The sequence below is a fragment of the Raphanus sativus genome, chromosome 5 (assembly GCF_000801105.2).
Source record: "Raphanus sativus cultivar WK10039 chromosome 5, ASM80110v3, whole genome shotgun sequence".
Taxonomy (NCBI): Eukaryota; Viridiplantae; Streptophyta; class Magnoliopsida; order Brassicales; family Brassicaceae; genus Raphanus; species Raphanus sativus.
In genome coordinates, this window is record NC_079515.1 from 4,167,451 (window position 1) to 4,195,348 (window position 27,898).

Genomic DNA, 27,898 nt, shown 5'->3' on the forward strand with positions numbered 1-27,898 from the left:
AACGTGTAGCACACTTTCAAATAAAACGTGTAGCATATTTTCAAATAAAATATATAAAACATGCAGCACACGTGTAAGCACATGTGTAAAACGTGTAAGCGCACGTGTAAAATATGTAAAACATTCTCAACATATATACACTTAGTAATTCTCAAGGTTGTAGTAATACTACATTGTTCATAGTAATACATTTACAAAAATTCAACATTTATTAGTAATACCACATCTAAAACAAAACTTTCGTAGTAAAACCAATTCATTTAGATAGTTTAAGATTGAACATAAAACATTGGTGGAAAAACATTTCAGAAAAAATGTATATTGTGTTATTCACCTCATTATGTCCTTACCTTAAAGACATTTGTCATAGAAGTATAAGGATGGTTTCTATGGAAATAAGAAATTTTCTATGGACTTAAGAAATTTATAGATTCTAATGTCTAATTTCATAAACAAACTTATAAATACAACCAATTTAAGTTCCATCTGTTAAAAACAAAAAATAAGACGAAAATATAAGTTTTAAAAAAAACATGCATAATACACATAGTAATGCTAAGTAGTCTCAGTAGTCCATATTACATATAGTAATGATAAATAGTCTCAATAGTCCATCTTCATCACCAGCATGTATATCAATAGCCTCTCTATCAGATATATCGACAGAGACATCATTTTCATCATCCTCTTTTGAAAACTACACATCTTGAACTCCACATGTAGAACACTTCTACAATTTTCATGATTTACTTGCAATAGATAACCAAAAACGTCTTCATCACTCCAGATATATGATGGTTTGTACGAATACAATACCATTAGAAAGTAACTAATCTTCACTTCCACCTTAGATTCATCTAGATTTATCTTTCTGCAAATACGCTCAACCAAACCAGAGTAAGTGACCTCTCCACAGAGGCGGACCCACGTTGCAGGTGGTGGGGACCTGAACCCACAAAAAAAAATTATTTATTAATAGCATAGAATAAAAGAAGTTGAACCCACCAATTTTTATACTTTGAACCCACTGAAAATTATTTGGACTCACGAACAAAGCCCAACATTTTTTTTTGTTAAAAACTAAAGTCCAGCATATTTGTCGATTGATCCAATAATTATAAAAAGGAAATTTTAAAAAAAAATTGTTTGCTAAACACTAACATATTTAACCTAATTGTCTTTTCAACTTCCTTGGCTTCTCTTCTCTTCTCCAAAACCAACGTGCTTCTAATTTCTATGTAAGTTCAGATTTTATAATAAAGCTTTTATGTTATTGTCTCTTAATAACTTTATATCAATTATGTATGTTTTCAACAATTTAATTTAAGTAATTGTAAATTTTTAATAAACTTAACTGAATTTTTTTCCTGATCTTTAGTCTAGATGATAAAATAATAGTTGTCTGTCGTTTTTGTTTTGTTTCTATGTATTTTATCAGGTTTTTAATAATATATTTTATATTTTTTCAGCAGAATCAATGGAAAAGTTTCTGAATTTAAAAAGAAAGGAACCATCCCCATCTTGTGATTTAGATGATTTACCATGGGATCCTGCTGATCGGATAAAAATATCTGAATACCCTTCAAATCAAAGAGATGAGGTAATTCGTAGATATTTGATTAGAGGTCTTTGTCAACCTCGTGGTCATATCTTTAAACAGAAAATGATATCAGGCGTAATGAGGCGATTTAATACTGCTTGGTTTGATCAGTATAAGAACTGGTTAGAATATAGTGTTAAGAAAGACGCTGCGTATTGTCTATGTTGTTACTTGTTTAGAGATATTAATGGAAAAGGTGGAAAAACTGATGCATGGATTAACGAAGGTTTTTCTAGCTGAAATAAGTTCAGTAGGCTTGCAGAACATGTGGGACAGGTTAATAGCTTTCATAATAATGCAGTTATGAAATGTGAAAACTTGATGAGACAAGGTCAGTCTATTAAGCATGCTTTGCATAAGCAGGATGATATTACTAAGAATGAGTATCGGATTCGGTTAAATGCTTCATTTGATGTTTCCAGATTTTTGTTGCGACAAGGTCTTCCTTTTCGTGGTCATAATGAGTCAGAAACATCTGCTAATAAAGGAAACTTTATGGAGCTTCTGAAATACACTTCTGAACAAAATGAAGCTGTGAATAAAGTTGTCTTACAAAATGCTCCAGGAAATAATCAGATGGTATCTTCAAAGATTCAGAAAGATATGCGCATTGCTTTGCAGAAGAGGTAATCAAATCTATTATTGAAGAAATTGATCATGACGTTTTTGGTTTGCTGGTTGATGAATCTGCTGACGTTTCTGATAAAGAACAAATGGCAGTAGTATTTCGGTTTGTTGATAAAAGTGGGATTGTCAAAGAAAGATTCATTAGCATTATACATGTGGCTGAGACATCTTCAGCATATCTGAAATCTGCTATTGATTCTTTGTTTGCTAAGCTTGGGTTGAGCATGAAAAAGTTGAGAGGACAAGGTTACGATGGCGCAAGTAATATGAAAGGTGAATATAATGGATTAAGGTCACTGATTTTACGGGAGAACACCTCAGCTTATTATGTCCATTGTTTTGCTCATCAACTTCAATTGGTTGTTGTGGCTATTGCAAAAAAGAATTTTGAGGTCGGAGGATTCTTTGATATGATTTCTCTATTGTTGAATGTGGTTGGAGCTTTGTGTAAGAGAAAGTATCAGATTCGAGAAGATCACAGAAAAATGATTGAGGAATATATTCTTGATGGTAAAATCAACACAGGAAAAGGGTTGAATCAAGAGGTTGCTATTCAGAGACCAGGGCAGACACGTTGGGGTTCTCACTACAGAACTTCGTTGCGTTTGATTGAGTTATTTTCTTCCATCATCAATGTGCTTAAACATATTGAGAATGAGGGCTTGGACGACTCAAAAAGAAGACAAGCATATGGTCTTCTTGTATACATCCAGGATTTTGATTTTGTGTTTTATCTGCAAATGATGGTTCATCTTTTAGGACTTACAGATAGCTTATCCAAAGATTTGCAACAAAGGGATCAAGACATTTTGAATGCTATGTCATTGATGAAATCAACAAAGAGACAACTTCAAGATTTTAGAGATAATGGATGGCCTTCTTTGATGGATAAGGTCTTCTCTTTTTGTGAGAAGTATGAGATTGAGAAGGTTGATATGGAAGATGAATTTATTCACCCAAAGAGACCAAGAAAAAAAACAGGAATACAAAACATGCATCACTACAAAGTCAATTGTTTATATGCTGTTTTGGATTTGCAGCTTCAAGAATTTAATGATCGCTTTACTGAGGCAAACACTGAGTTGCTTACTTGTGTTGCTTCTTTATCTCCTATTGGTTCATTTTCTGAGTTTGACCTTTCGAAGCTGATGAACTTAGCCAAGTTATATCCTGACGACTTTAGTCCTACAGAGTGCATATCTCTTGAGCAGCAGTTGTCTATCTACATCGACAATGTTCGACATGATGATAGATTTAGTCATTTGAAGAGTCTAGGAGACCTTGCTCGTATGGTGGTGGATACACGGAAACATCTATCACTTCTTTTGGTTTATAGGCTTTTGAAGTTAGCTTTGATTTTGCCAGTCGCAACTGTAACTGTTGAAAGATGTTTTTCAGCAATGAAGATTGTGAAGACAGATCGACGAAATCGGATTGGGGATGAGTTTCTTAATGATTGTTTAGTTTGTTATATTGAGAAAGATGTATTTGAGACTGTTACTAATGAAACAGCGATGAAGAAATTTCAGGATATGAAAGATCGTAGGATGCTTTTGTAGAATGATACTTTTTTAGAATGATTTATAAGATTTTTTTTTGTTAATTTTGGTTTGGTTTGAACCCATAAAAAAAAAATCCTGGGTTCGCCCCTGCTCCTCCACTGATTTCTTCAAGACTATGGTGTGAATTTTATCTCCTCCTTCATCATCTTCCGAGATCCATTTTATTTCAGCATCATCCTTCATATAATATCCCCCATAATCAAAACAAATGATTGTGCAATGCGGATTCTGCATTTTTTCTGAAATAAAATAGAAATATAATTATTAAAAAGCTTAAAATTAATTCTGACACGTATTATCATATCTTATTAATACTCATTCCTTTCAGTACTATACATAATAATACCAGTAGTACTAGTCGAACTTGTAAACATAGTAATATTAGTAATACCTGTTAAACCATTTTGTCTTAGTAAATTTAATTATCTTAGTAGTACCCAGAATCTATTCTTCAACTAACTAATCATCTTTTAAGGACGAAATTGTTAGGATGTTACATTACCCATAATCATCTTAATGAAATTACACACAAAAATTCATCAAAACATACATAAAATATACCAAAAATCCAAAGACCTAGTTTTCAAAATCGTTTTTAATCTCACAAATTTTCATCGGATCTTCTTGTTCTTACACTAGACAAGATATACAGTTGATATTTCTGCGAAAATTTCTTCAAAAACGGACATAAAATGTACCAGAAATCCATAAAAATTGTTTTAAAAATTATTTTAAATCTCTCAAATTTTCATCAAAATCTTACAGTGCTAACGTTACCCATCATATACACGTTATTTAAATGTAATTTCACAAAAAAATCATCGAAAACGAACCAGAATTACCTGTTTTGGAGCTTCAAAAATCGTTAATGGAGGAGAAGAGAGTACGATGAAGAAGGAGACATGTGGGTCACAAAAAATCTGATTGGTTAAGGTTTATTTGTGGGCCATGTAGATAGTTGAATTATGGTTGATTTAATTAATTGGAGAATAAAGGAGAATAAATGAAAGGATAGTTAGGTAATTGCAAGGAAAAAAAAGAGATACAAGGTTAGTGAAAAAATTTTTGAGAGGGTACGGAGTATATTGAGTTATTCTCCTTTAGCACATGATTATGAAACATTTGATTGGGGCCTCCACTTTGTGGGGCCCCTGGTTAACAATTTTTTTTTTACTTTTTTTTTTCAAAAATTATTGGTTTCTATATTTATTTATATATATAAATTTCTATGTATATTCATATATTTATATATAATTCAAATGTAAAATAAAAAGTAACATGGACTTTTATTATGCATAAATTTAATAGAAAATATTAGATTTTGGGTTATTATAATTTAAAATGATTAAAACTACAATAAAAATATATTACTATTATGGTAACTGAAACCAATAACTTTTTATTTAAATAAAATATATAATTCAAATAAAATTTTCACTATAAAAAAATTATTATCAATTTTAAATTTAAAAAAAATAAATTTTTATTTATTTTTGAATAGGGCCCCCAAATAGATTTTAAATCTCAGGACCGGCTCTGTGTTCACACTTTTGTGGTCTTACATTTTTGTGGATATACGTTTCAGTTTCTTATATATTATGGATTATTTCCGATCGTTTGATGATTCTCATTGATATGAAAAATACTCATCTTCCATCGTCTAGACTTTTCTTAAAATGCATTGGAGAATTACAACTCCTGTCACGCCATCAAACATATATCATATCAAAAACTTATTATAACACATTGTTAAATTAGAATTTCAGTTTAGAACCAATTGGTGATATCTTGAGTGATTTATCTATCGCATATATTATTAAGAAAAAAAATTAACTGTCGGTGTGAGAAAGTTTATATATTAGCTTATTCGAAATAATAATTTTTAAAATATTTGAACAAAGATTGATAGACCAATTTTAGATCAGATTGATAAGAATCGGGATGAAATGTATAGATCTGACTATAATATCATATCTAGTTAGATGAATTTTTAACCTAAGACTAATTGTAACAGATGGATTATCCTATCTATCTTATGTATTAAGATCTATTTTAATTATCAATGTGAGAGACTATATTTCTAATATATTTCATGATCCGATCCATGCGTTAAGTTTGTTTGGTTATAGCAAAACTACACGTCACAACGCAACAATCTATACAACGACCCTCACTAATTTCAACCCTTGTTCGAAAACGCGGCCGCCTGGCTGCGTAATCGTCCGAGTACACGTGAAACGTATGCTGGCCGAGGCGAGTTGAGCCAATTCGGTTGTGTTCTACGCCGTACCGAGTTATGTCCGCCAGAGACCGTGTTTTTAAGTTATGCGGCCGTGGAAGTTGAAAATCGTCCGGAATAAAAATCGGCCATATTGGTTAAAGAGATGTTACTTATGCAGAGGAAACAGAGACGTGGCCTTCTCGAATCACCATAAAAAATCAAAGATCGAAACTTGATGATATAGTTCAAGAAAGTACAAACTTTACCTTCTTGTTATCAGTCAAAAGAGACATGATCAACTTCATCTCTTTTAAAATCCCATTGTAGTCAATAGACATCGTAATTAAATATTTTCACTGAAGTACTCGATCTCTTTTTGATTCACAAAACGCATGTTCCCTATATATGATTCAATCAGGTAACAAGTATTACGAAACTTCAGATCCACCGAAGTCGAGAACAGACAAAAATGGAATAAGGAGGCACAGAGAAGAAGTAAGAAAGTGGCGTGAGTATTTTTCCTATTTTTTAGGGTTTTATTTATGTTACAAGACTCTTGTGGGCTTGATATTTTTTTAAGAGTCCAATTTAGCTCGGTTCATAGGCTTATTATAACATATTTTTGTGATTATTCACAAATCTATGAATCTCAATATCAACGGTGTTTTATACATAAAGATATATTATACATATTTTTTGTATTAAAAGTATAGATGAATTATTATGGATAAAACGTATAAATACAAAAAATACGTATAAAATACGTATATAATACAAAAAATTTCTCCCCGCGTACTCCCCGATTTTTTCCCGCTTTTTCAATAAATCGCTAGGCCCGGGTGAACCGCACGCGTAGCGCCTAGCGAGTTTCCGAACATGGATTTCAACTAGTTAACAGTTCTTTACAATAAGTAATTTAAGTCCGAAAAGGAATTGGATAAATCAGAGATCATAATTTTTGGGTTATAAACTCACACACACGCATCTATAAATAATTAAATACTAACAAGGGATGGTGTTAGTGATGTAAAGGGAAGAATTCAATCACTTCATTATGGTTAAATTTAACTATAACTAGATCATGATCCGCGCGACCGCGCAGATTTTATCTTTTTATTTTTAACATATAACATATATTCTATAATAGTTGATACAATTTGGAATTTGTCATTTTCATATAATGTGGTTTTATATAATTTTGAGTTTGTCTAAAACATATTGTTTAAGAACAATGTTAAAACTGTTTTTCCTATTAATAATTTTTCCTTGGTGTATTAGAGATATAGAGTGAAACCTCTATAAATTAATAATATTGGGACTATACCAGAACTATATTTTTAATTAATTTATAGAGATTATTAATTTATCGAGATACTAATTGAACCAAAAACTCAATTTGAGACTATGAAATTATACTAATTTATAGAGATATTAATTTATAGATTATTAATTTAAAGATGTTATATTGTAACTGTATAGTGAAAACACTAATATAATATCAACCAATACGATTTGGTTTTGACATTGTACTTTTTGGGATTTTTTTCTAAAAGTTTTGTGAATGTCCAATGATGAATACGAAGACAAGTACTTGTACACACATTTTAGTGGGAGAAAATGAATATTTTCTAACCTATTAAGTCAGATATAATAAATACAAAATCTCTTGACATCGAGATTTTATGTATAGTAGAATAAACTTGGAGAAGAGGGTTTTCCATATTCATGATTTTTCAAATCTGACAATTTGATTGTGAATATTTGATTGTAACCGAGATTTTAGGCATAGTAGACTCAATTTGGTGAAGAGGTTTTCTAATAATCGTTTTTTTTTAAGTATAAATTGATGTTTCTGTTATTTAAGTAAGAATATACGTTAGTATATTCTATTTAGTGTATATTCAAAGCAAACCTCGATTATTTGAACATCTAAGAAAATGTGTTCTGATATCTTTATTATTGAGTTTCAAAAGTTTTGTATCAAGCTATTTAAAATTTTAAGATTCATTAGTATTTGATTCCAAATAATTGTTTTTTAATTAAAAGGGGTTTTGTGTTTAAGATAATTATAGTTTAATGATGGGAGTAAACGTGTTCTTAAGTTATTTGGTTAATTGAATCAATTGTTTATGAAATAACCAGACCAAAAAAGTCAAAATTGTATAACGACTGGCTAAGGATTCATGTAAAAAAAAGGATTCATGTAATATTTGTATCTTTTTGTCAACCTACTCAGTTTAAGTTTGTACAAGTTGATGAAAAAAAAGGATTAGCGTAATATTTGTATTTTTTTGTCACCTACTCGTGTAATATTTATATTTTTAATAACATGTGTAATATTTATTTTTGTTTCTATCTATTTATATTTTTATTTTTAAGAACTTAGACTCGTGTTATATTTATATTGGAGACATTTATTGTATTCATTTGACTATAATAAAGGAGAGGGATTATTATATTTTTACTATGATATAATATATATATGATAATGTGAGTATACTCTAACGAAAAGAACATATATTTTGTTTAATAGATGCATAGACATAGATCTTATAGTGGAGTTAAATGATAGATAGTTGATATTAAACTCTTTAAGGAAATATTTAAATGAAAGGTTAGACTAAGAACAATAATGTGATGTCTAATTTAAAAATCCACCTAGAAGAAGTTATAATGTTTCTGTTTTAATAAGATACTAGATTTTGACCCGTCCTTGAAAGGGCGGGTATTATTTTGACTTTTATGAAATATATTATTTGTTTGTATTTAATGTATTTATCTTAGTAAAATCTTCTTTATAATAAGTTCGACATATATAGTCTCTCTGGTAAACTATGTGTTTTTGGCTTTGTTTTATTCTCTTTCTAATAAATATATTTATTTAGCTTGTTGTTAAAATAAATAATTTTTGAACGCAAATGTATAATACTTTTATATTGATATTTTGTTTAAACAATGTGACATATTTTTATATTAATTAAATATTTACATTGTAATTTAATTTTTTATACAAATAAACATATTTGTGTAGTTTGTTGTTAAAAAAATGATTTTGAATGCAAATGTACAGTACTTTTATATTGATTTTTTGTTATGTGCAGCCATTATTTTTTGTTCAAATATAAATCATTTTCAAATACTTTCGTTATTTGAATATTTTTAGTTTCCTATACATCAGAACAAAATTCATACAGACCCGGGGGATTCAATTTGAAACTCACACATAAATTTATATCCAAGCATGGCCTAATATCAAAACCAAAAAAATCTATACTTGAAAAAATTGACCAGTACCTAAATGGGTACCCAAATATTTATTTCTAACGGATTCCGTAAACAAATAATAAATATTTTATGTGTTTGGTTAAATTAAGTGAAATATATTTTATTCAGTAATATTTGTAAAATATTAATAATGATCAATTCATGAATATCGATTTGTTTCAATAAGTTTTGGAATTGTAATTAATGAATTTAAATTGATTTGAAATGCAGTGGTAGAATTTGTAAATAAAAAACTACAAAAAGGAAGTACTTAAAAAGAAATATCAAATCCCAAAAAATATATACCCGAAAGAAACGGCCGTACCTAAATGGATACATGAATGTATATGCCTAACTGATTTTGTAAACAAATAGAAAATATTTTTATGTGTTTGGCTAAATGAAGTTAAATATATTTTTTATTTACTAATATTTTTACAATATTAATAATGATCAATATATGAATATCGATTTGTTTAGATAATTTTTGAAATTTTAATTAATTAATTTTAAATGCAATGGTAGAATCTATAAATAAAAAAAACACAAAAGGAAGTACTAAAAAGAAATTTCAAAACCAAAAAATCTATATCCGAAAGAAACGACTCGTACCTGAATGGGTATCCGGATATTTATGCCTAACTGATTTTGTAAAAAAATAAAAACATATATATTTTTATGTGTTTGTCTAAAATAAGTGAAATATTTTTTAATAGTAATTTTACATATTAATAATGATCAATATATGGAGACATTAATTTGTTTAAATAAGTTTGGAATTATAATTAATTAGTTAAATTTATTTTAAATGTAGTGGTAAAATCTGAAAATAAAAAAATTACAAAAAGGAAATACCTAATTTTTTATAAATGCAATGACTAAATGTGTAAATAAAAGGAAGTAAATATACTGCTATCCATGTTTCCAAATAATTCTCATTTAATATTGTTATCCACGTTTTCAAATAAACCTCCTTTATAAACTGCAATTCATGTTTCCAAACAATTCTCATTTAATATTGTTATCCATGTTTCCAAACAAACCTCCTTTTTAAACTGCAATTCATGTTTCCAAACACTCTAATTTTGTACTTCAACTTTAATAATATAGACTAGATTTTTACCCGCGCTTTTGAAGCGCGGAATATTTTACGATGAAAAATTTCACTAATAATTTAACAAATATTTTGGTAAATTTTAAAGAGTGTGTATTTAAAATATTTTTGCATTTAAATCAGTATTTTTAAATTCAACCCGATTGTGATTATACCGGTTAATCCGGAGATCTGACAATTCAATTTATGTTTTTAAAATATTCATATTAAAAATCACTAAAATCCGAGACTAACCGATTGAACTGATGGATGACCGATATGTAATCTATTTTGATTTAAATTGTAATAACTTCTATAATCGAAATTTTAAAGTTCACTATTTTGCAATTTATGATAGTGAACTTTAAAATTATGACGTTTCTACAAAATTTTAAAGAGAAAATGATAGATATAAAATAACTAAGATTAATTATTGTATTATTTGGAAACATTGATAGTAGTATAAAAATATATTGTTTGGAAACATTGATAGTAGTATAAAGAAATAAATATATTGTTTGGAAACATTGATAGTAGTATAAAGAAATAAGTATATTATTTGGAAACATGGATAGTAGTATAAAGAAAGGAACATAAATGATTTAATGTATGTTTAATTATAAAGTATAAATGTGTATTTAATTTAAAAACTTATAAAATAAATGTTAGGTCCAACAGAATGTTTCTGTTTTAATAAGATAGATATGAAGTGATTGAATTACAATAATTAATACCACAATCTTTTAGTGACTACCACATCATTTTTTATCTAATGATAAGTATCTTTTAGTGACACTGATTAATCACAAGGGAAAGGCTTGGCTACACATGGCGTGTTTCATGTTTTTTTTTGTTAGTGTATATGCTAGTTGATTAAATTCCATCTCTCTATAAATTGAAGTGCGAGTTGCCAGTTTCAACACACATCTTCTAATAATTCTCATTTAATCTTATCGTTAGTAAATACGATTAGAAAAATGGATTCAAGATTCAACGAAACCGTTCCTTCCCTGAGGTTTGTCTCTCTAATTCATCATTACAACATCGAGTGCCCTTATTCGGTTTGATTTAATCATTTTTTCATGCACTCCCTAAGGTGAACCTCTACATTCACCCACCAATAGGAATTAGTTAATTGAGATTTGATATCTCTTAAAAAAGGAAACCAAGTAATAAGAATTTAATGAAATAAAATTATGTTTTCAGATAAATAAAAAATATTAACAATTATCAAAAAAAAATATTCTTTTTAATATTGATAAATCCATCAAAAAATATTAAACCCTAAACCCTAAAATCTAAACCCTAAACCTTAAATTCTAAATACTAAACCCTAAACTCTTGGAAAAAGCCTGAACCCTTGGGCAAATCATATACACTAAACCCTTAAATTTAAACCAAACCTTAAATCATAAACTAAATCCTAATCCCTAAACCATAAATCATAACCCCTAATACTAAACCCTAAATCCTAAATTCCAAAATGGTCATGGTTTAGGATTAAGAGTTTATGATTTAATATTTGTCAAAGAGTTTAGGGTTTAGGGTTTCGTGTTAGAATTTAGGGTTTAATATTATGGTTTATGATTAAGGGTAGGGTTTAGAGTTTAAAATTAAAGATTTAGGGTATAAGATTTGCCTAAGAGTTCAGACTTTCCCCAAGGGTTTAGGGTTTAGTATTTAGAATTTAGAGTATAGGGTTCAGTATTTTTGGACGGATTTATCAATACTAAAATAATTTTTTTTTATAATTGCCACTATTTTTTATTTATCTAAAAACATAATTTTATTTCATTAAATTTTTATTACTTGGTTTCCTTTTTTAAGAGATATCAAATCTCAATTAACTAATTCCTATTGGTGGGTGAATGTAGAGATTCACCTTAGGGGGTGTAGCTAAGTTTTGTTTTTTTTTCATATATACACATATGCTAGTTAATGTATGTCCATGTCCACTACTAATATATATCAACCAGTAGACAAATTAAATTTCTAAAGATTATATTCCATTACAATAATATTTGAACTAAATATTCTAAATAAGAACGAACATGTGTGAAGGCACTCTGAGATGGGGGTGGCGCCACAAAGGAGATTGTCGCAGAGGGAATAAGTCATGCATGCCACCACCGTCTCCCTCTTTACTTTAGCCATCGTTTCTCCTTCAATTCTTCAATGAATCGCACGTAGACCACCCATGAAAGAAACCCCCCCCCCCCAGATTTACGTTCAACTCATTTTCTTCCGTGATACAGTCACACTCAAGCCTCAATCAAAGAAAGACAGAGAAGCAAATAATTAGTGGGTGATTTTCACGAAGATATTTGTTACTGGAGAGAGATTCATTGGAGACGATCTTGAATCGAAGGAGATGAAGCAAATATGTTTATAACTTTTTTAATCTATTTTATTCTCATAGACGTGAGTTTGCTTGTCGAAAATATTTAGTCCAAGTATTATTGTAATGGAATGTAATCGTTGAAAGTATAATTAGTCTAGTGGTTGAGCACTCCGCGAAGAACTCTAAGTTTTAGGGTTTGATCCTCTCTGAAAACATTTTTTAAAAATATCAAAACGACGTCGTTTTGTACTACTCGATTTTAAAAAATTGGACAGATGTCAAACCGAATTAACCCAATTTCCTACATGGCGTCCGCGTAAGCACCACATCAGCAACTAAACCAAAATTGATTCCTGTTATGTAGTAATTGACCAGATTGGAAAAATTTATGTGGGAAATTCAAAACAAAAATTAGTTCATGATGTTTTTGGCTTGATCCAATAGTTTGTGTATGAAAACAATGGAGACGTCAAGTTCATGGTGGAATTGGCCGTTTTCCCGTCCATGTCCACTACTAATATATATCAATATGCAGGTATATTGATGAAAAGAGTGATGATGAATATGCATTTGTGAAATCTTTACGTATGACTGGTGGAGATGGAGCCAACAGTTACTCCGTCAATTCTCGTGTTCAGGTTCTTCAATCTTATTTTCCTTTTATTTTATTTTACAAATTATTCTTATTTGGTAAAGCAAAAGGAAGAATTCAATCACTTCATTATGGTTAAATTGAAAATTTAAACTTTAACCAATAAAAAATTTAAGGTGCAATATGAGAAGTATAGTATGTATAATAGACTTTGCTTATATGAAATTTTGAATCAATCAAAATCCAAATATATATTTTTCTCATGCCATAGAAAATTATAAATATCATATCATTAGACGATGATAGCATACAAAACGTAAATAAATAAACAAATATAGATTCCCCGTATTTTTTTAACTAGATCTTTTTTTTGCTTGGTTTTGTAGAGAAGAGGTATATTAATGGCAATACCAGTCTTGGTTAAAAACACAGAAGAAATGATGACGGGTTTAAACTTTCCTAAATATATTAAAGTTGCTGAACTGGGTTGTTCTTCCGGACAAAACACGTTTTTGGGTATCTCTGAAATCATCAACACCATCAATGTATTGTGCCAACAATCAAACCAAAACCCTCCAGAAATAGATTGTTGTCTGAATGATCTTCCAGAAAACGATTTCAACACAACGTTTAGGTTCGTACCATTCTTCAACAAGGAGCTCATGATCACAAACCAAGCATCATACTTGGTCTATGGAGCACCAGGTTCTTTCTACTCTAGGCTCTTCTCTCGCAACAGCCTCCACCTTATACACTCCTCGTACGCTCTCCACTGGCTCTCTAAGGTACTTTTCAATTGTTAAGAAGTTAAGACTTTGTATCGCGTATTCATTTACATATAACTTATTTGATAACTAAAAGTTACTAAACGGCGTAGCGTTGTGTTTATAATTACAGGTTCCAGAAAAACTCGAGAATGATAATGTGTTCATAACAAATACAAGTTCTCAAAGTGCATACAAAGCTTACTTGAATCAATTCCAACGAGATTTCACAATGTTTCTAAGGTTACGTTCTGAAGAAGTTGTCTCTAATGGACGAATGGTTCTTACCTTCATCGGTAGAAACACTCTTAACAATGATCCATTGTATAGAGATTGTTGTCACCTTTGGTCACTGCTATCAAAGTCTCTACATGACCTAGTCTTCGAGGTATATATAGTGGGAGATTTTCTAAATCTTTCTTTATCTTTGTGTTTTCCATAATCTCGATATAGTATTAACTTCCTATTCTTTTAGGTGTTTAAATATTCTTCAAGATTCGTCTCGATCTTTCTTTTATCTTCGTTTTTTTTCTTCCACAATCGATTTTCTCAATCCACCAATAATATATAAAAAAAGTTATTGATCATTTTTATTATTATTTTACTTTGCTGAATTTAGACATGGTCATCAATTCATCATATCATATCAATCTATTTATTAACAGGGCCTAGTGAGTAAATCAAAACTGGATGCATTCAACATGCCATTTTATGATCCGAACGAGCAAGAACTCAAAGAAGTGATACGAAACGAAGGTTCTTTTGAAATCAATGCCTTAGAGACACATGGATTCGATCTTGGTCACTGTAACGACGAAGAAGATCATAACTATGAAACAGATGGATATAATGAAGCCAAATCTGTAAGAGCGGTTACTGAATCAATGCTCGTTGCTCATTTTGGAGAAGATATTAATATCGATATCTTGTTTGACAAGTATGCTCGCCATGTGACACAACACTCGAGCTGCAGAAACAAAACGAGTGTCACTCTTGTCCTCGCGTTGACTAAAAAGTAAAACAGCTTTTGGTGCTTTTATTTTATCTTTACTTATTATTTCCCGATTCCATTAATACATTCTAAGACTTGCCCTTTATGTGATGATCATGTGCTGCTTGTCCTGGAAAATAGATAGTGATTGTAATATGTTATACTTATATGTTATATGTGTGTGAGTGATTGTAAGAGCTCTTTCTCAATATCTGTAAGATGTGTAATAATCATCAAAGATAAAAATGCATGTCAATTGGTGAAGCAATCAGTATTAGGAGTTTTTCCATAAGAGAAAATTATTTAAAATGTGGTTTAGGTCATAAAATTTTGAAACACACTATACTTGCAATATAATTAAAAAGGAGTCTGATGTTGCTAACGCAGGTTAATTACTTTCAGCTCATACAATTTGATTAAAGCGAAATCTTCGTCAGCACACACACTTGTTCACACTTACTTGAGACAAGAAAGAAGAAGATTTAGACCTCTTAGAGAATTGACACATGCATTGTTTTGATCAATAATTACCGCCTACTGGCATTTCTGAGGGATCGCTAGCTCCATGGATTCTGTGGAGCATCTGGAAGGAGAGGAATAAATTCTTTTTTGAAGGTACCTCTGTATCAGCGGAAGAAACATTATCAAAAGCTATACGACTGGCCAGGGAGTGGAGTCTAAACAAGAACCAACAGAAGCCTATCAAGCTAAACGCCATAACACCTACTCCTTCCCTACCGCCAGGCACGAGCACGATAAGATCTGATGCAGCTTGGAGTGTAAGGAGTTCAAAGGCGGGACTGGGGATTGTCCTCATGTCCCTTTCAGGAGTTTACTCCTCCAGCTCATCCATCTCCTATGTGAACTCAGTGCTGATGGCGGAAGGTTTGGCCCTGCTGGAAGCGGTCAAGTTGGGGATCGAGAGAGGACTGCAACGGGTGCGTTTTGAATCTGATTCGTCTCAGCTTATCAAGGAAGTCAATTCGGAGAACTGCTCAGCTGAGCTCTATGGAGTAGTGGCCGATATCCTTTCTCTTTCAGCCTCTTTTGATTTTGTAACCTTTGGTTGGATCTCTCGTGATTTTAATGTCCAAGCGGACAAGCTAGCAAAACATGCTCTGTTTGTAGTTGACTCTGGTGTGGTTGATGGAGCTGTTATGGCTCTCAACTAACATTTCTCCTTTTATTAAATGAAAGTATGTGTTCCAAAAAAAAATACTCATCATTGATCACCACAACTAGCATATTTTCTGTTGATTGTAAAATTTGAAGATATGTAAATTATATCGAGGAGATTAAGATGCATCCGAGTAGTTTGAATAGTATGGTATTAGTTCTCTGTAGTATTTCATATTCAAACACAATTACATAACAACCACGGAGAAAAAAAGAACAAAATGTATTCCACATTTTATAATAATTTTGCATTCATTCATCTAATAGCTGAAGTTTATAAGATCAATCAAACTTTTTATAATTTTGCATTCATTCAAAATAATTTTGCATTCATTCATCTAATACCTGAAGTTTATTAGTGCTCTGGAAACACCAACCCACATCTTCTTCCATTGTCTCTTTGCTCAAGAAGTGTGGAATCAGACCCTCTTCTCTAAGGCAGTTCACAGTGCTGCAGACGAGGACTTCAAAGCCGCCCTGATAATATTCAGAAACGCCATTTGTCTTCCCCCATCAGGTATCTCCTCTACTATCCTCCCTTAGACCTACTGGTCAATTTGGACAGCGAGAAACCAACTGATCTTCAAAGATAAGAGCCAATCTGTAAGCGAAGTCTTGTAAAAAGTGTTAACCTCAGCACGAGAGTGGATCCAAGCGCAAAAGACTCACCAATCAATCCGAAAGAAGAAGTCTGGAGCCTACTTGTTTCACAGACGCTTATTGGGACTCCACATCAAAGAGAGCAGGACTAGCATGGATTATCTCAGAATCACCGGAAGCCCCTCCACCAGAAGGATCTCTCTATTGCCAATGTTGCATCTCCTCTCATGGCGGAAGCCATTGCTATTCAATCGGGAATTCTGGCTGCAGTTGACCTCGACATCACAAGCATCCGAATCTTCTCCTATTGTCAAACACTCATCAGAGTAATCGAAAACAAACACCAGACTAAAAAAATCTTCAGTCTAGTTCTGTAAACTGTAAAACCGACTGATTGGCTAAACGGGCTCTCCATTTTCCTTCTCGATGTCTGAACTCTGGGTTTGGACCCCTTTAGCCCAAATCTCTTTTCCATTATTAATATAAGTTTGTCGCTCAAAAAAAAATCAAAGTTTTTTATCAATCCTGGTAGATCATTTGACATGACATACATCTTGTGTGACGATTCCTGGAAAGAAAGTCTGCCCTTCTTTCAAGCGAAGCAAAAATTTATCTTTCACATTATATGCAGACATGCAGCATTTCTTGATACACAAGCAACCCTCCCACAAAACCAAAATCAAGAAAATCCCAAAGTTGGATCAAAAACATGAATGAATGTAATCCTTTTTTTCTTCGCCAAGCTTCAAAAAGCTCAACTCTGTAATTCACACGTCCAACAATACTACTAGTCGACATTGTCCTCTCCATCTTCCTTTTCCTCTTCTCCTCCCAACCATCTGCATATTCTTCTTCTTCAGACTCTTCTTTGTCTTTCATTTCGACCTCAACAGTATCTACAGCTTCCTCCTTGTTAGCTTCCATGAGATGCAACAACTGTCTGCTTCTCTGATCACCACTCTCGTCCCGAGGACCCGGGTTCGAGGCTTGAACCAACCTATATCGAGACTCTTTCCGTTCTTTAAGCGTCTTTACAATAAGGGTCTTTAGAAAGTTCATGACTTGCACAGCATACACTAGAGCCGTTAGTGGATCCAACATCTACAATCAAATTTACACACCATCTAAGTTCATGACCATCGATATTAGTATTTTTGGTCAAGAATATCGTCTTTAATAATCACAAGGTCTAATATATCATTTAAAAGGACTTGGAATGTTTGAACATCAACTTGAATATTATTGCTCGAAACCGGGCCTCGTGGTCTGGTGGTAAAGGAACCTCGGGCTAAGGTGCCTACCATCACGAGTTCAAGTTCCGGCCACAGCGGATTTAACATGGTTTCCGTTTGGTCTCCAGGACCTTCCTCGTCAGTTCCGGTTGAACACGGTGGGATAATCAGACTAAATTAGAGATCTGGATACCTGGATTATCAAAAAAAAATATTATTGCTCGATAATATGTTGCAGCTGTTGGGTTGTTGAAACTCTACTTTGATATTAATCTGACCCAATGAACGGATGGTTATTTATTGTCTATTAGTATTTTCTAGCACTAAAAAAACATATTTTCTTAACATGTAAACACAAGAATGAAATTTATATTGGCAAATAGCAATAACTATTAATTAATATTTGTGTGAAGATCGACCATTTTATAATTCACTAGTAAAACCCAACAGCATAGCTTTCACAGCTTGTCTTCGACCATATTATAACTATGATCAGTTTCTTCTGACCCAACACTCCAACACAATCTTGTCTCGAACAATGGTGTCCAAGATTTCATTTACAAGGAATTGAAGACGAGTTTTGAGCTTCTCAAGCAGTATTGCATGCTAACATATTTCATTCATCCGCGAGATTATGTGTATTTTGTAGTTTCTACTCTCCAGAATTTTGATAAATTTTTCTTTTTTTTGTAAAATAAAATAGTTAAATCCGGGTCTATTAAAGACACATACCTATATTTCAGGTTGGAGGTGCAACCCACAAATGGATCTTCTCCCGGATATTCAAATGGATCGTAAACATGAATTCATATCCGCTTGGCCACATATGAAGCTAATAAGAACCAACAGAGCACTCATCCTTTAGTGGATACTACTAGAACACCACAATGTGTGGTTAATTTTGATAAGTTAAGCAAGCAAATGATGATCTGATAAAAAACTGTTGAGAACAATTTTTAGTTAATAATTATTGGATACTCACACGTACTGTATAGGCCACATATTGCATATTTCTTGAAGGACCATGCATGCTACCCACCTCTTTTTCGTTCTTTTATGTGAAGAAATTTGAGTGTACTAAACGATTGTGACCTACTACAAACTCTTTGGCAGAAACAATGCTGTAGGAAAATAACCTTTTTCTAAACCGGAGTTTTGTGTTCCACATGATGTGAAGTCTATGTACGTGGCATGAAACTTGTTGATTCTAGTGACTTAAACTTCGGTATTTAGATGCAGAAACAAAAGGACACATTTGTTAGGACTTAGTACATACATTGTTTTTTAGGTTTAGAAAAATAACATAGATATAATTTCTCTTTTAGTGAAAATGAAAAATATCTACAGTAAAAAGTAGATATTCACAATCAAGATTATAAATTATCATTAACACAATCAAGATTACAATGGGTTTCTAAATTATGGGACACTAGATAAGCATAAGAAGCTTCGTCACTGTTAGAGATTCTGACCTCGGCACTCTTAATCTTTGATTACCGGAAAATACTCATCAATTTTCACCTTAACTAGCATTTTCTCGTTCGTTTGTTTAAACCTTGTCTTTATATACATTTTTATTTTGAAAATGATTAAACTTGTCAATTATATTCGATATTTTGAATGTTATAGAATTCATTTTCTATTTGTATCATTTTGGTCCTTTTCAATTCAACAAGTCACCGCCAACAATTTAAAAAATTACGTTTTCTACGCACTTTTGGCATCTTACATTTGTTTTGTATCTAATAACTCCTTTTTTTCTTCTTCTTTGAATTTACCCGGTCTAAACCTTTTGCTAGTAGTATTAGATAAAATGTACGTCATTGATATTTTAATGTACCTAAATTTTGTGTACAGTCGGATATAAAATTTAAAATTCGATATTATATCTAATATTAATTTATAGTCGTTTTAAAAAAAAATTGAAAATATTACATATAAGAAAAACTATAACTTATTTTATTATATGGTTAATGTGAGTTTTAATATCATTTAATAATATAAAATCAAGCAAAAATTTAAAATACAAAAAATGTTATCAAATATTTATTATTCATAATCATTAATTGTCATATGTACGTTAATCATATTAGGTAATTCCGTAACTTTTATTTAATGAAAGTGCGAGAATATGTATATGTGTTCCATATATTTTTAAATGGTCTTATATTATGTCCCTAGCCTAGCGAATCTTCTAATCGATTTTAGATCAACTTTTTTTTTAATTGCATCCCTAGGCTGCCACGTAAGATTAGTTGACATTCTAACTAAGTGACAACTGAGCAAGACTATTTTTTAATTTTAAAAACTACAGGTTACATCTTTTTAAATATTTATCTATTAATATATAGAGGATTCACGCTTATTAAAAATATATTTTATACTAAAAAAGAAATAAAACATAAATATCCCACTTTGTAAATCTTTTTTTCCGCTCTTGATAAATCTCTTATAGATTAAGTTAACTCTCATTTATGGAATATTACTCTCATCGACAATAACTTATAGCTTATACCGAAGGAATACCAAATCTAATATTTGCACATATTTAAAAAATATTTTCTACTAAAAAATGGAAACAGAACATGAATATGCTAGTATGTAAATCTTCTTCTCCTTTCTTGCTTAATCTTTTGTTCATTAAGGTAAATCTCATTTATGAAATATTTAAGACCCATCGACATTAACCATTTTTAAACCAAACAAATTCTACTGTCAATTCGTTAGGTTCAATTTAAACCTACCAAATTATCATCAAACGAAACTCAAGACAATAAACAAACTGGCCACCTTCTCCTCTATTCTTCTCTCTATTGATGCCTAGAGATGGTTACATTGTAACTTAGATTCAGGCTGAATTGTTAACAATACGAACCAAAAATATAGTTTGCGACAATGATCTTTTAAGGTGAACAAATAATTTCATCAGAAAACTGGTTACATTGCAACTAATGTTCAGAATAAATTGTAAACATACGAATTAAAGATACATATTGCCTCCTTTTCTATTAATGATCATAAGAACATCCTGTTAAATCGATATATATTTTTGACAAAAGGTTTTGTTTTATTGTTCATGCCTCGCAAAAGCATGTTTACTTTGTACAATCGAACAATCGTACGCTCGAATCAATATCATATAGCTTCGTTTGACTTTGCTTAAGTTAGTTAATTAAGGATATAATATCATATATACATCATATAATTATATTTTATATCCTCTATATTATATTATAATGTTTCCGCCTATTGTGTCTAGCAAGATTATAAAATCAAATTAGAGTACCTTTTTCAATTGAATTTAAGAATGACACCTAGGACTAATTGAATATCTAATTGAAAGCCATATAGGATTGAAGCTTTTTTAATTACTACAAAAGTAAGGTTACTATTTTTCAAATGTTTCTCCTTTAATATATAAAGGATTAGTCTTTTGTTTGCAGCCGATACTTTATTTTAAGTACTTGATGATGGTATTCTTTGTTTGCAAGTTCCAACCAATACTTTCTATATGATCAAAGTTAGGTTAACATGATATACATATCACTAATTACTAAGAAAGAACATGATTATCTTTTTTTTTAACTACGAAAAACAATTAGGCAATTCATTCATTTGTGCCAAAGTTTTTTCTTAATCTTAAATATAATTTTCCTAATTTAAGTTCTAAGAAATTGTGTTGTAATGAAAAATATTTGATATATAGATTCGTTTGGTAATAAATTTTTATGTATATATTTTTTTTATTAACAAAACAGAATAATTACTCATACCTAAATTTCCATTATGCTATATCTGTGTATCACATTAACGTTATTATCATGTTTTTCATGATTATATCTGAGTAGTTTTCCGTGATCATGCCTGGGTAGATTCTTTTGTTGATAATAGTTTTATATAATAAAAATAATAAAATTTAGTAATTCATCATATTATTAAATAACTAAATATTAGAACACATTATTTGTCAACGAAAAAGTAAAATTATATATATTTTTAATTAAAAAGATTAAAATAACTTTTTAACATAAAACAAAATATTAAAATGACTAAAATTTCTAAAACTAATATTTTTAAAAAATTATGAACACCATAGAAATAAAATAAATTATATATATTATTACTTATATTATATAATTTACATATAATTATACTGTTATAATTTAATTACTCGGTTTATTGGGTTTGGTCGGTTTATAAATATTTCAATATTAGCTTAAAGTCATTTATATCCCCTATTTACTACTACGAATTGCACTTATTATATGTTTCCTTAATTCCCAAATAAATATTATCAATGCTTTCCTTGGTGACAAAGTATTTACATTTTAAATAGGGATTTTCCTTAATTACATATTACTGAATTGTATATCAAGGCACTATATTTGATATTTAAATCATAAGATATTTAAGATAGTGATCTTTAATTGTTTCTTTTAATAAGAAAAATATAACAAACGTAATAGTAAGGCAATCTTCCAAGTTAATAATCTTCCAAGTCGATATTCGTTCAGTTCAATAAAAAAAAATCCATATCAAACAAAAATCAACAATACAAAATACGATTCGGGCTCTGTATATAATCTCGATTTGGTTAGCCGATTTGGTTAACCGTTATTAACATATTTCGATTTCGTTCGGTTAACCGATTTGGTTAACCGTTATTAATCTACATATATAATGGTTAAACAATAATCCATACTGAGTATACAATCTTCTTCTGCTTGGTTTGTTGTTATTCTCTTGTCGCTGCAATATGGGCTCTGTATATAATCTCTTAATTGTTTAAGGTATGAAGCTTCTGAGATTGATAAATGATTATTAAAACAGTTTTAAAGTAATACTGTTCACCAGTTCGAGAGATCAGAACTTATTAAAACCAAATCACTAATTGATCACTAAAGCTTTGATCCCCATAGTTATTGTAGTAAGGTTCGAGCTGTGAAGATATCTACGGAATACCTAACGTTAAGTCGTATGATCATGTGTAAATTGTTTCATATAAATGTAAGTGAAAGGTTCTTAGTACATAACCGAATGTAAGATGGCTTGTTGAACGTTTTACTATGGTCCAATTTTTAATTATGCTTGTGTCTCACTAATTTATTATGTGTGTGTTAACCGAATGATTATAAGTATAGTTTATGTAATTAATGTACCTAGCGAAGATAAGAATTAAATTTGGACCAACTATTTTTTCAATTGATTGTAAAGCTGCCATGTAAGGTAAATTGATATCTTAATTGATTGACAACTCAGCAAGATTCTTTTTTAATTATTACAAACTTAAGGTTACATCTTTTCAAATGCTCCTCAATTAATATACAGGGGGTTCCTCTCGTTTTAAATTATATAATATTCTAAAAGGTTTATATTGTTTCAAAATATAGGGTTTTTTGAGGTTTTAATGTTAACTTTAACTTTATTGAGAATTCTTCGACCAATAAAATTTTACAATTTTTTTATAATTGGTTGAATGATTTTTAAATTATATCTTTAAAAATAATTTGTAGAAAAATGTAAAATCATTAATCTTTGTGAATTCAACCAAAACATTGTGTATTAATAACCTACGTTACATGGAAACGGAAGCGGGTACGTGGAAGCGGAAGCGTATGGAAGCGCATGAACGAAATTTTAAAAAAATTTAGGAAGCGGGTACGTGTTGGAAGCGTATATCCATATATACATATATGTGTATATATTAAAATATAAAAAATATTTATATAATTTAAAACTAAAAATCATATGATTTAAACTTAAAATAAAGCATTTATTAATTTATAATAATTTTGAAATTATTTCATATTAAAACTATAAAAATAAACATAAATTAAGTTTAAAATAAATTATGATATTAATTATCATAAATTTATTGACATAATATATTTGAATATGTGCTATATCTTTAATAAAAATATCAATGCATAAAGATAATTTATAGTATTAGTTTTAATATTTGTATATTTCTATTCTTTTTAGTTCATTACTATTAAAATTTGGATTTTATATAAACTAAAAAACTATGACTTTATATTTTTTTATGAATTATGACAATGGGTTTTAAAATAAAATGGAAGCATGATTTCAAAACGGAATCGTAAGTTTCCAACGTGTTTTTTAAAGAGAAAATTTTGGAAAAGTTTTAGAAGCGAGATTCTGTAAGCTTTCATGAGATTCTGATTCCGATTCCGATTCCAAAACAGGAAGCAGACATCCGATGAAGCTTCCGTGCAAGCTAGTTAATAACTACATCTCACTGCGTACATAAACCCTGGACGACCAAAAAACTTCCCGACCACCAAAAGACAGTCTCCTGCAATAATATATAACAACCTCTCTTTTGTCCCAAAAAAAATAATATATATATAAAACAACCTCTCCATATCAAATTGGTACTAATTTCAACTACAGTTGGATGTGAATTAACTCTACAATAGTATTTAAGCCCGAAAAGTAAGGATATATTAGAGGTTATAAAATTTTGGATTATAAACTCACGCACACGCACTATAAATATAACATCATGCTTACTATAATTTCTATCACATCCATAGAAACTCACCTTATTTCCAGAATTGCGCATTTCAACTGTAAACCTTTTTTTGTCAGCAATTCAACTGTAAATCTATCTTAACTAATTTAAAGTCAACAAAAATACATAATTTCAGGATGAATCTCTTACTAAATTCATTTTTTCGGTCTAATTTTAAATATCTTTTAGTTGCATTAATTTATTACAAGTAGGGGTGGACAAAATATCCGTAAATTTTTATTTCGACTCGATCACAAAAAAACAGATATCCATAACTTTACGAATAAAAACAAATATTAAAATTTAATATCTGTCAAATAAGAAGGAAATCACAAATACTCATTTAAAAAAACAGATATCCGATCCGTAATGTACATATGCATATAGATGTACATATAGAATTATATACAATTTTATATCTCTATATAGATTTTTAGTTATTTTATCTATTAAATTAATTATTTGGTCGTTAAATTTTTTTAAGTATGTAGTTTTAAATAATTTTTGATTAATTATTATTATTTTATATTAAATTTTTTCTTTTTCTTTTAATAATTTTCAAAAAATCAAAATTTTATTATTATTTACCGAATAGACTGATCGAATCGGATATTCGGTAAAATATACTGACTTTTTCGGATATCCGTAACACCGAATATCTGAAATATTACTGATCAAATCAAATCGAAAAATCAATTATTCATATGAAAATATCAGATCACGGATATCTTTAAAATTTCGGATATCTGTTATGTGACCACCCCTAATCACAAGGACAACGGTTTTGCTAGACTTGGCGTGTTTAATGGATTTTTCTTTTTCTTTTTAGTATGCTACTTGATTAATTTCTCTATAAATTGAAGTGCGAGTTGCATTTTGAACACACATCTTCTAATAATCCTCTTTGAATTTTATAACAAATAAGTACGATAAAATGGATTCAAGATTCAACGATACCGTTCCTTCCCTGAGGTTTGTTTCTCTAATTCATCATTAAAAACACCTAGCACACTTATTTGCTTTGATTTAATTTTTCAAATATACGTATATGCTACTAGTTAATGTATGTCCACTACTAATATATGTTTATCGCTATCCAGGTATATTGATGAAAAGAGTGACGATGAATATGCAATTGTGAAAGCTTTACGTATGAGTGGTGGAGAAGGAGCAAACAGTTACTCTGCCAATTCTCTTCTTCAGGTTCTTCAGTATTCTTTTCCTTTTAGCTTAAATAGAAAATTTAATCTTATTTGGTAAATCAAAAGGAAAAAAAATCAACCATTTCATTATGGTGAATATGTAATTTTAAAATAACGAATAAAATTTTAAGGTCTTATATAAGAAGAAATAATATAGACTTGCTTATAAGAAAATTGTGATTCAATCAGAAACAGAACCATAGTCTCGACATGTTTTTTAATAAGTATCTTTCTCTCTTTTTTGGGTTCGCAGAGAAGAGTTTTATCAATGGCAAAACCAGTCTTGGTAAAAAACACAAAAGAAATGATGGTGAATGTAAACTTCCCTAACTATATCAAAGTTGCTGAATTGGGTTGTTCCTCGGGGCAAAACACGTTTTTGGCGATCTCTGAGATCATCAACACCATCAATGTGTTGTGCCAAAACTCGGACCAAAACCCTCCAGAAATCGATTGTTGTCTGAATGATCTTCCCGAAAACGATTTCAACACAACGTTTAGGTTGGTACCATTCTTCAACAAGGAGATGATGATCAAAAACCAAGCATCATGTTTCGTCTATGGAGCACCAGGTTCCTTCTACTCTAGGCTCTTCTCTCGCAACAGCCTCCACCTTATACACTCCTCGTACGCTCTCCACTGGCTCTCTAAGGTACTTTTTAAAAATTTGAGACTTTATATAACATTTTTTTATTTACATAAAAACTTTGAGTTATTGTTGTCTATTTATACTTATAGGTTCCAGAAAAACTCGAAAATGACAAGGAAAATGTGTTCATAACAAATTCAAGTCCTCTAAGTGCATACAAAGCTTACTTGAATCAGTTCCAACGAGACTTCACAATGTTTCTAAGATTACGTTCTGAAGAAATTGTCTCTAACGGACGAATGGTTTTTAGCTTCATCGGTAGAAACACCCTTAACAATGATCCATTGTATAGAGATTGTTGTCACTTTTGGACACTGCTATCAAAATCTCTCCATGACCTAGTCCTCGAGGTATATTATTATAACCAACTTGTTCATTTTCAATATTATTATTATTATTTTGAACTTAGACATGATCCTAAGAGCAACATATCAATCTATTTATTAACAGGGACTAGTGAGTAAACAAAAACTGGAAGCATTCAACATGCCATTTTATGACCCAAACGAACAAGAACTCAAAGAAGTGATAGAAAGCGAAGGTTCTTTTGAAATCAATGACTTAGAGACGTATGGATTCGATCTTGGGCATAGTAACTGCGACAACGAAAAAAATGAATATCAAGCAGGATACAGTGAAGCCTATTGTATAAGAGCCATTGCTGAACCAATGCTCACTGCTCATTTTGGAGAAGATGTTATCGATATCTTGTTCGATAAGTATGCTCGCCATGTGACACAACACTCAGGCTGCAGAAACCAAACGAGTGTCACTCTTGTCCTTTCATTGACTAAGAAATAATCAGCATTTGCTTGAAAAAATGCTTCTATGTTTACTTATTATTCCCGATTCCGTTAATAAATTCTAAGACATGCCCTTCATGTGATGATGTGATGATGCTTGTCCTGGAAAACAGATTGTAATATGTTATACTTATATGTTCTATGTGTGATTGTAATATGTTATACTTATATGTTCTATGTGTGATTGTAAGAACTCTTGCTCAATATTTGTAATAATCATCAATGATAAATTGCATTGACAATGATACTTATGTTTCTACATTAAAAATAGTATTAGGAGTTTTCCATAAGAAAAAAATATTATTTGAAATGTTTAAAATTTTTAAACACACTATACTTGCAATATAATTAAAGAGGACTCTGATGTTGCTAATGCAGGTTAATTACTTTAAGCTCATACAATTTGATTAAGCGAATCTTCGTCAGCACACACACACAATTGTTCACATATTTGAAGGTTAACTAGTCCTGTCAGAGATTTGACATTTTGCATTCTCAGTAATCATTAATTACTGAATATATACTCGTCATTAAAAAAAATTATATATATATACCCTCATCTTTGATCACCTCAAGGTCCTCAACAAGCATATTTTCTGTTCATTTTAAAATTTGTAGGTATGTAAATTCTGTCAAGGAGATTAAG

The 27,898-nt window shown here is 30.4% G+C and overlaps 3 protein-coding genes and 1 pseudogene across 3 annotated transcripts; 3 read left to right on the plus strand and 1 right to left on the minus strand.

Moving 5' to 3' along the window:
• Nucleotides 1-1,477: 1,477 nt before the first annotated feature.
• Nucleotides 1,478-3,786, plus strand: LOC108857989 (uncharacterized; annotated as a pseudogene).
• A 7,463-nt stretch (nt 3,787-11,249) lies between these two features.
• LOC108860654 (salicylate/benzoate carboxyl methyltransferase-like) lies at nt 11,250-15,323 on the plus strand. Its single transcript, XM_018634515.2, has 5 exons — nt 11,250-11,382; nt 13,244-13,346; nt 13,687-14,085; nt 14,198-14,452; nt 14,730-15,323. Exons 1-5 carry the CDS (start codon nt 11,345-11,347, stop codon nt 15,081-15,083), a joined length of 1,149 nt encoding a protein of 382 aa, XP_018490017.1. The 5' UTR covers nt 11,250-11,344; the 3' UTR covers nt 15,084-15,323.
• A 2,105-nt stretch (nt 15,324-17,428) lies between these two features.
• LOC130512613 (rho GTPase-activating protein 4-like) lies at nt 17,429-18,980 on the minus strand. The gene is made up of 2 exons (XM_057010773.1): nt 18,796-18,980; nt 17,429-18,256 (listed from the first exon to the last, which is right to left on the minus strand). The coding sequence occupies exon 2, from the start codon at nt 17,930-17,932 to the stop codon at nt 17,453-17,455; it is 480 nt and encodes a 159-aa protein (XP_056866753.1). The 5' UTR covers nt 17,933-18,256; nt 18,796-18,980; the 3' UTR covers nt 17,429-17,452.
• A 6,432-nt stretch (nt 18,981-25,412) lies between these two features.
• LOC108857765 (salicylate/benzoate carboxyl methyltransferase-like) lies at nt 25,413-27,499 on the plus strand. Its single transcript, XM_018631779.2, has 5 exons — nt 25,413-25,570; nt 25,699-25,801; nt 26,054-26,452; nt 26,539-26,799; nt 26,900-27,499. Exons 1-5 carry the CDS (start codon nt 25,533-25,535, stop codon nt 27,248-27,250), a joined length of 1,152 nt encoding a protein of 383 aa, XP_018487281.1. The 5' UTR covers nt 25,413-25,532; the 3' UTR covers nt 27,251-27,499.
• The last annotated feature ends 399 nt before the right edge of the window (nt 27,500-27,898 follow it).